Source organism: Mytilus edulis, chromosome 14 (genome assembly GCF_963676685.1).
Source record: "Mytilus edulis chromosome 14, xbMytEdul2.2, whole genome shotgun sequence".
Classification (NCBI taxonomy): domain Eukaryota; kingdom Metazoa; phylum Mollusca; class Bivalvia; order Mytilida; family Mytilidae; genus Mytilus; species Mytilus edulis.
In genome coordinates, this window is record NC_092357.1 from 48,633,968 (window position 1) to 48,644,809 (window position 10,842).

General features: G+C 32.3%; 1 protein-coding gene across 1 annotated transcript in view; it reads left to right on the top strand.

Annotated features, from left to right (window-relative positions):
* Positions 1-2,844, top strand: part of LOC139504276 (uncharacterized protein PF3D7_1120000-like) — a 39,040-nt gene extending 36,196 nt beyond the window's left edge. Inside the window, exons 10-11 of the mRNA XM_071294343.1 lie at positions 1,407-1,583; positions 2,763-2,844. Of these exons, the coding sequence (XP_071150444.1) occupies positions 1,407-1,583; positions 2,763-2,844 (259 nt within the window). The remainder of the gene's footprint in view (positions 1-1,406; positions 1,584-2,762) is intronic.
* The last annotated feature ends 7,998 nt before the right edge of the window (positions 2,845-10,842 follow it).

Consider the following 10,842-nt stretch of genomic DNA (forward strand, 5'->3'; position numbering starts at 1 on the left):
GATCTATCTGCCCTGACATTTTCAGATGAATCCGACAACTGGTTGTTGGGTTACTGCCCCTGAATTGGAAATTTTTAAGGAAATTTTGCTGTTTTTGGTTATTATCTTGACTATTATTATAGATAGAGATAAACTGTAAGCAGCAATAATGTTCAGCAAAATAAGATCCACAAATAAGTCCACATGCCCTTTATAGTCAATTTTTGATCATTTTGTAAATTTTGTAATTTTTTGTAAATTTTGTAATTTTTTGTAAATTTTAACAAAATATTTTCCTCTGTAACTAATGGGCCAAGTTCATTATAAATAGAGATAATTGAAAGAAGCAAGAATGTTCAGTAAAGTAAGATCTACAAACACATCACCATCACCAAAACACAATTTTGTCATGAATCCATGTGTTCTTAAGCTTTGTTTAATATGCACATAAACCAAGGTGAGCGACACACGCTCTTAAGAGCCTCTAGTTTCAACATTCAATAATTCTATTTTCACTCTCGGTAAGTATTACATTTTGAATTATTTCGAACAATCAACGTTTATTTCCGGTAACTAGGATCTTTTACCGTCTGTACGAATAACACGTGATATATAATTATAACCTAATTTGCTATTCATATACAGAAGGTATAAGATCCTAGATACCGGAAATCAACGTTGATTGGTCGAAATATTTCAATATGTCATACTGTTTTGAATGGGCATTGCTTTCTGTCTCTATATTGCAAAAAAAAAATAGAAAAAGCAATGAAGAGCAAATGTAAATTAGTAAATATATGCATTATAAGAACAGAATAACTCGGTCTAATTACTATACTGCATTTATAATATATATGCCAATTGATTGATCGATTGCGACTTTGTTTTTCTTTAATAATGAAATCCCTAAATATTAGCTTAATCTTATTTATCATTGTTGTTGATGCTGGTGTTATTTTGAACACCATGAATAAATAAAAAAAATACATTAAAATGCGACAGTTTTGCATTATCTGGTTTGGTAATATATAAATGGAAATGCCTGTTTTTATCTATGCATAAGACAGACAGAGCAGATAGACATAACTATGTACATAAATCATCAAATCAAATCAAATAAACGGACTTAATAATGCAGTACGAAATATTTCAATGAGAAATGGAAACGATTTGGTTTGAAGAGAGATTACAGCAAGTGTATTACTTGTATAGTAAGTTGATAGAGTACCTCCATGCCTTGTATCATTTGCACATGCAAACCACTTATTTAAACATCCAATTAAAAGTAAAATTTTCATTGTTTTATTACAGTTGATCGAGGTAGCAATGAATTCTAGTTCTGAAGAAACATCTAACTACGAAACACTCTTCCCCATATTCATACAAGATTTAATTATATATGACGTGTTTGTTATTGATTTTTTCAGGTCTAGATCGCTCTGTGATTTAAGTCATTCAGGGGAAGAGATTAAAATTCGAACGGAAATGCTACAATGTAGTGTTAAAGAAGCAGATGAAGATGCGCAACAAATATTTGACGATCAGGCTGAAACCTTATATGAATGTACAGGAAAAAGACAATCGTTGCAGTCTTTAACACAAAAGTAGGATAATTTTCTACTTAATTTTGCAATATGCGAGTGGAAAAAATACTAAGCAGCCAATTCAACTGTATTCATTGCCAGTACTTTCTTTTATTACTGTTGTGCGAGTTTTTTTTTTATAAAACTGTTTTTGGAATAAAATAGGATGACACACATCGGGATCATCGATTTCGATGTGTCACTATGTCAACCTCACTTTCGACTTTTTCCCAAACATCAATTAATGAATACTTCCTTGTTTCCATTTGAAATTTCGAATAATACTAACAAATCAAACCTACAAGAATATTTTTTTATTCATATTAAACAATATTTTTATCTACCATTTAAAGGTTATACAATGAAAGATATTTGTTGTCGTAATCCTAAAATGTTTTATTTCATTCCCGCCAGAAATTATACATGAGAATGTGACTTTGAGATAAAGAACCTAAAAAACGCACTGCAAATGTTCCTTTGTGTGGTTTTTTATTTACATATAGTTATTTGGTATTATGGATGGATGCCATATATCACATCAACGTGGTGTTCAAAAAGTGAGAGGTGTAATTAGCTATAAAACCATGTTCAATCCATTGTTTTCTACATACGAACATGCCTGTACAAAGTCAGGAATGTTTGAGGTTTTGATTAGGGACTATTCGTTTTAATACTCCTGAGTTGTTACGTAATTTTTTATCAACATTTGAACAACACACAAATATTTTAGAATTGTCACTACCAACTATCTAAGAGATTGGTTAATACATCAAATACGATGAAGTTGACCCTTTGGTTATTTTAAATATTTCAAACATATATTATATTTAGAAACAATTGTAGGTTGAACATTTTTATGTTTTGCCCTATATGTTTTTTTATACACTTGTTTGTATAGATTAAAGTTTTTATTTAGTAATATATGTATTTCACAAAATAAAATCAAACTGAGAACGCCGTTGCTTAAAAAAAACAGACAAACAATAGTACATAAAACAAAACATACAAATACTTAAGACTGAACAACACAATCTAAACTAAAATTATGGGGTGAACTAAGGTGCTCCAGAATGAAAAGAGAACCCTAACACTATTTTAACCTGAATATCGGTGTTGATGCACGTTCATACTCAAATACGATAGCACAATTCAAATATTGCATTGCAACTTGTCGACTTAATACCCAAATTTATATTACAGTTTGGAAAACAATGTCCGATTTCAAAAGGAAGAAACTGAAAAGTACGATCCCGATCAAGGATTGACAGAAAGAGAAATGTAGGTTGTGAACTTTGTTATGATTAATACTTTCCGCAAGTTTGAAATATATTGAAAGTAATGTTTCCTAAGCATAAGAGCCCTACTGTGTTCCTTGTTGTTGCCTCTTTTCTGTTATTAATATTCTGTCATTAATATTCTATTAACAATAAAAACGAAGTTAAGTGGGTCTGTGTGTGTTTGTCGGGGATTTTTTGTATTCATGTAAACATATTTTTGGCAAATACCAAAAGCAGAACTGCTTTTTTTATATACGAAATGAAGTTATAAAGGATTTCTGTATTTCAGTAATGGAAAACTTATATATTTACTTCCAGGACATCAGAATATAATCATGAACATGTATCCACGGGTTTTAAGACAAGATCATCGTACGTATACCATTTATCAATATGGTATTGAGCTATTCAATTAACAGTGTTACCGAAGGATTGTATATAATACACCAAGCCATATTTGAATACCAATTTCTGCTCTTACTTCGTTTTAAGCATTTATAATTTTATACCTGAATAAAAAGCATGCACCAAAAAAATCTACATTTGTTTTTTTTTTGTTGTTTCCACTGCATTATTCGTGCATCATTAGAAAAACCGGTCAGAAATAATCAAATAAAAGAAGTTCATTAAACTTGGCAAAACAACATTTAACCATGAACAAACAATTAATGTAACATCCTTCTTAATGGTGTGGTCAAGACAATAACCAATACATATATATTTATCATATGTTTAGTAGTAAATACAGTAGTTTTGCATATGTGATAAATAGCCTGCTGTTTAATCCATATCGCGCAACTTTGATGCGCACCCTTTATCGCATACCCTTTATCACACCCCTACCCTTTATCGCATACCCTTTATCACACCCCTACCCTTTATCGCATACCCTTTATCACACCCCTACTTTTTTTTTTTTTTTTTTTTTTTTTTACATAAAGTCAGTTTTGGTTTTTTTTTGCTTAAGATAAATTTTCCTCAAAATAGGTAAATTTTTTGAATGACGTCATTGTTTTGTATATGACGTCACGAACGTCGAGTTTTTATATTGTATGTGTCTATGTGACGTCACGAACGTCAAGTTTTCATATTTTTTGGCACACTAAATGCAACTATGAAAAATACAAAACACACAAATTAATACAATAATAAACAAACTATTTTTAAAACAACAGCACGCAAATAGTAAGGTAACCCAGGTGCTTCGGATAAGTAATTGAGCGTTTCTTTTAAGGCCTTTGAAACAAGACAAAAGTAGAACTGAAGGTAACCCAGTGCTATGGATCAGAAAACAGTTCATATAATATAATACTCTTCTGTTGAAATATATGATAAAGTGTATAATACATGGCAAAATCCGTATCACATGCCGTTTCACCCTCGACCAATATCATCCCTCGGGCCTAAAGGCCCTTGGGCTGATATTGATGTCTCGGGATGATACGACATATGATACGGATTTTGTCATGTATTATTCTCTATTTATCGCTAGTATACGAATTTTTCCTTTGATCTTGCTAACTGATATTTTCCTTTCTCAGCGGAGTCGAGTGATATGAAAATTATCGATAGAAACTAAGGGAACACGCGTCGTTGTCAAGGAAATTAATAACGTCTTCATAGGTGAAATAGCGATAAACAGATTGTCATTGGTCATCTCAACTCGATTGATTTTTTCACTTGCGACGTACCGGCTCAAGCGAGAAAATCAATATCGTTGAGATGACCAATGATAATCTATAAATATCCATGACGATCAATGGAATACATCAACAGTATTTACATGTATATATAGCAACTCTATAAAAACGTATTCACTCCTTACTTTTCGTTCAAAACACATTAAAGGACACTAACTGTCAAATTCCTGTTCACCTATTTGTCTCAAATTCTCATATTTGATTTACAACATACTAAAACAATATTCAAATTACAATAATTCTGAAACAAACAGTAAAGACTGTGTGTACTTGATAATATCTATCTATCAGAATTTCATGTATTTTAATCTAGAGACCGTATCTAAATAACTTTCGATATGACCACCAGAGACTGCCGATTGTCATATAACCTGATATAAATAAAAACATAGAAAATAAATAAACAATGACCTCGTGCAATATGATTTTTCAATGTCTCTTTGGTTTTATGTTGAAGCTTAAATTAAAAAGTTAATTATTGTTTTTAGCTGTGTAAGAATTATATTTTTGTGGATCGTATCAGTCAACGAAATGATTCATTTTTGTTTCACTTTCAATGTGGACGTTCTTTTCCTTTAAATGGCTTACCAAAATGTATACATGCATATCCAATCTTTAGCTATTGGGTTAGATTGAAGTCAAAGGAATACGGATTCAATGAGATCGAATTATTTGTTTGCAAGTGAATAATTCACTAGCTGGATTCTACCTGGATTATAGCGGCGATCATAAAGTTGATAACTTCTTTTGCCGCCTCATAATTTACTTTATATTAAATTACTTATGATTTAACTATGAGCTGTGCGCATAAATAGAACGAATAATTTTCCTGTACTGGTATACATGTTGTACGATGGTTTCCACAATATTTTAAATACCTGTCACATTCATTTATATACTGCTGCGTTTATATTATGTTATCTAATGTCACGTAGGATTAAACTTCTTCCCATTTCAATGTTCATCCTTAATATGATTTTTTAAAATAATGACAGATTCTGCACAAACTGTTACTGTTGAAAGACTATTCCATTTATCAATGATCCTTTGTGAAAATGAATGGAGACGCTGAGTTGAATTACACCTTTTTTTAATTAATTTCCAAGGATTTCCTCTGGTAGAATTTGTAGATAACTCAAACATATTTTGCCATTTAATATCATATATCCCATGTAAAGCTTTATATATATACTTGTATCATAACATAACGATCTCTTCTGTATTCAAGTGTTGAAACGCCCAAGGATCTCAATTTTTCTACATAACTTAACATTTGTATACTAGTCACTAATTTGGTAGCTCGTCGCCGGATGTTTTCGATTCTCCTTATATCTTTCTTTAAATATGGTGACCACACTGGTGTGGAGTATTCCAACAAGGGACGTATGATTGATTTATATTAGTGATGTCAAAAGATCTGATATTTAATACTCTGATACTCGGTCATGATACTCGGGTACTCGCGAGTACTCGGATGAATCTTAAACGTCTATTGAAAAGTTTAGATTTTCGGTGGGATGCAGTGTTTTTGTTATTACCTTCCATAAACATAATAATGAAAAACAAACGTACTACAAACATAACCTGCTCCTCTGTTTTGTGTGTCAATTAAACAATGAATTACCGACCGCATTTTCTACAAATAACCTATCACAATAGCAATGATAATATTAGTGTTTGTGTATGTATTTATGAACCACATTTCAATAAAATCTAAAAATATTTGCATATAAAGTCCGACAAAGTAGCCAATATATGTATCATCTGTTTCTGCATGAGGAGTTGGTATTTTTTTATAATACGACACGTCCGTTAATTTGTAAACAACATTAGTGGACTTCTGTTGCTCAGTTGTTTTCAGTGTTTTTATTTTTTAAACTATCGTTTTTCTAATTCCCTTGTTTTTAGCTATGACGTTGTCAGTTTATTTTAGGTTTGAATGTCACTTTCGTACTTTCATCTATCTCTAAACTGTAAATTAAACAATTATTGTTAAGTTTCAAAAACAGAGTAATTAAATTAATTTAAATGTACATCTCATACCAATCACGTTTACAAAGAAGTCTTGATTAACAAACAAAGTTAGTTTTTATGAGTTAATTATCTATCCATGAAAGCGTTGATCCGTGTACAAACATCGTTAAAAATGTCTCTAATCAGTTGCGTAGGGTTCACCACAGGTCACTTTTATTTTGTTCTTGTTTAGAAATATGATCTGGTCAACAACTTCAGACCTTAAAAATTGGTATTTTTCCATGCTCTACGTTTTTTAATTATAGCTGATTTAGTTGTCCTATCAATCCACATTGGCGGATTAGTAAATTTGTTCCAATGCATTCTTTTTTGGTATATATTTTTCTATACACTGACTTAATTTTGACTTGAAAGTGTTCCATATTTGCTCAATACTCTTGTCTTCAAATAAGACATCCCAATTTTCTTGATCTAGCTCGTCGCTAATAGCTTTGTAGTCACCTTTAAAATACTGAAATCATTCACTTGTGTGTTTAAAACTTAAATAAAAGAGGGACGAAAGCAAATGGAAAGATACCAAAGGGACAGTCAAACTCATAAATCTAAAATAAACTGATAACGCCATGGCTAAAAATGAAAAAGACAAACAGACAAACAACAGTACACATGACATAACATAGAAAACTAAAGAATAAACAACACGAACCCTAAATAACAGTTATAGTCAAAATGAATTACAGCATGATCACTTTTACCAATTGGCGAATCAGTTACTAAAGAGTCACTATCAATCATATTTTATTCGTTTGTAAAAACCAAATCCAAACAGCTTGGGTTTTGACCTTCTCTAAACCGAGTCGGAAAGTTTACATGTTGAATGCAATTAAAAAATATTGCAGCTGAGTGCTCCTCACCTACAGTTGACTCACAGTTAATCCACTCAATCTCTTTATAGTTAAAGTCCCCAAAAAATAAGTAATTCAGCTCTATATCTCTGTTTATTGCTACTAGCAAATTGTCATTGTTTATTGGAGTGGAATTTGGGCTTCTGTCAAGTAACCCCACTAATAATTTGTCTGTACCTTTTACCACTGGGTCGATGCCTCTGCTGGTGGACTGTTAGTCCCCGAAGGTATCACCAGCCCAGTAGCCAGTACTCCGGTACTGGCATGAAAATACGGATTTTTTGTGTTATTAAATTTGCTGTTACAAAATGTTAAAAAATATTATAAATTAAGGAATGTATCACTACTGGACGAAAAAACAACTGTCCATACCAGTAACAGTCATTGTACGACTGTTTTAGTCTGTAAAAGACCAGTAATGACTGTCAAATCTGTCATATTTCGTTGCAACAGTTTATTTATGTCTGTCCCAACTTTTCTACGGGTTGTGAAAGTCAAAAAATGCTACCATCAGTCATTTTTAGAACTGTTGCAGTGGTTTACGGTGTTGTCACAGTCAAAATCTATTTATTACAGTCTTTCTAATAGTTGTGGCAGTTGCATAATGTCCGTCCCAACCTTTTCATAGTTGAGACAGTTAAAATTTGTTTGTGTCAACTGTTCAGACGTTGATGCAGTCAAAAAATGTTTGTCACAACGTTTTTAGAGTTGGGACAGTCGTTAAATGTTTGTTACAACTTTCTAAGGGTTGGCACAGTCATTAAATGTTTATAACAACTTATAAAAGGTTGACACAGTCGTTAAATGTTTAAAACAAACACTTCATAGGTTGATACAGTCGGTAAATGTTTTAATACAAATATTTTAGCGTAACTGTAGTCGGCCATCAGTGTAAAAAAATCACGTCTCACCCGGCTCTCAAGATTTGATTTTGATGTGAAATAGTCTTTACTTATACTATTATCGTCTATTGTGCGATTGTGAACTTGTTTTGCTGTTTATTCATTTATTTTGCGATCGTTGTTTGTCTTTTGTCGTTTTCTATTTATTGCCGTAGCATTGTCCGTTCATTTTTGACAGTCATGTGCGTTTGACTTTTAATAATCCTTCTGATATCCTTACTTTTTATTTTATAATATCTGTTCATAACTGGTTTTAAAAACCAGCAGCTTTCGTTTAAAATAGAGTTTTAATATTATTGCAGAAGAATAAGAAGATGACAATGAATTCATTCAAATTTATACTTAAAAAAGTTTTGATAAATTCTGCGCAATAGAAAAAAGTACAAGGGTGTACTTGAAATAAATTTAAAGATTATGACTCAGTTACCAATATTGTACAGCATAATAAAACAGTTTTAATTCGAATTTCACCAAGAAGGACATTTCCGATGATTAAAAAAATAATTAGCAAAATCTGTCAAGTTTCATTAAAAACGGAAAACAATTCTTCACCGTAAACGATTTACCCTCTTTAATTTTTTGTCGGCAAAAAACCTTGGACCTCAGGTCGGCAAACTATATTTTTACACAGGTAACTACAGATGTTAGACCACATGTTCAATAATCTTAGCTGGAAATTACAATCGGTGAGTAGAAATTATCAATATTTATAGCATGTCTATTAGTCCAGCGGATATCAGAATAATTGATCACTTTATGGTAAAAGCATGAAACTTGGCAAAATGAAAGATTAAAGGGTATAAACAAAATTCAGATATGGAGCCACGTAAAAAAAATCCAATATGGCCGCCAAATTCAAGATGGCCGCCATAAGTATAACATTTTTCACTTGATGAAGTATTTCAATTCTAATGAGTTCCAAAGATGTCAGAAACTTAAGGAAATACAATTCAGATATGACATTTATTATGTTGTTAAACCTTATGGTACAGAAATCATAGAAAATGGCGTCCAAATTCAAAATGGCGCGTCAAAATGTCTAAGTTTTACCATATTCGAATGTATACACCATTATTATGTGATAGAAAGTTATCAAAGCAGTAAAACTGATCTTTTTGATATCGACAAAGGGTTACAATGTATAACTTTTACCTGGGTACGAAGATAATATTTTCAAAATGGCGGCAATATTCAAAATGGCGCCGTTTAACATGTAAAAATTTGACGTTTGTTTTTGAATATGATATAAAATGATTAAAAAATAATGGATCCAAATGCAGGGTAATCAAAATAAAGCACAGTCTCAATCGGTTTCTCTTTCACAGTCCGGTGAGCATTTGCATAATGCTGTGCATTTTAATGCTGCTTTTAAGCATTTACATGCACCTCGACATCCTTTCTTACAGCCACAATGGATGAGCTCTTGGCATGACATTGAAGCTTCAGCAAGCACAGACCAGAATGGTACCCAAGTACCATCAAGTTTTTGCCAACCAAATAAATCTGGTGATGGCATACCTGGATTTGAAACTAAACAATTTCCCCAAATAACACTTCCTTGGTAAACTGCACGTTTCGTATGTTGAAGAAGTGCATCTCTTGTTGGAGGAATATTGTCTATTGTTCTTGTCTTTTGTGTGAATAACTGTTTTCTTAACTCATTCACCGTATTAGCTGTACTAGACCGATCATACAAAAGAACAACATACCGTTCTATTACTTTCATCACTTTTAAAATTTCAACTTCATTTGGATTCTCAATAATCTGCAGAAATGCATCTGACAACTCCTCATATACGGACCATGTGTCCCAAGCTGATTTCTTACCTTTCCCAGAAAAAGCTGAGACTGTGTCACAACCGGTAAAGGCATGGAACAGTGGAAAGACTTTCGATTTCAATGGTCCTAGAGCAAGGCACAATTCATGAACTGAAATATATCGGAAGTTCTTTCCAGTGCCAAAACCTATCCACAGCTGTTCAATTTGCAGTCTGTTGAAACAAGAGACAGACAAGACAACAACATCTGTGTCAACTGTTCTGATCAGTATTCTGTTATGGCCTTTCAGGGAAGCATCTAAGGCATGCAACAACATTCTAGTATCAGCTTCCTCGTGTGAACATGGGCTTAACAATTCATAGCTGTGTCCTGCAGTATTTCCAAGGGCGTTGATCTTGTCAGTTACTACGATCTCATTGTCGATACCAACACTGGTTATTTTATCAGCGAGAAAATGAAACAACTCAATTTTATTTTCATCTAGACGCAAGAATTCCTGCCAATTTCCTGGTACATTCGTTTCATCTTGAACTCGTCTTCGAATACCTTTCCCACGTTTTCCTCGAGTAGACGCCTTTAAGCTATTGTCAATGTATGTGTCAAATACAATGTCAATTCTTTGTACATTTTTTCCAATATTCTGAATATACGGTACAAACACTTTTAAAGCGTATTCATTAAATGATTTGACATTGACAGGCTTGAGCATATTAACAACTGCAGATCCATCAAGAATAACAGAA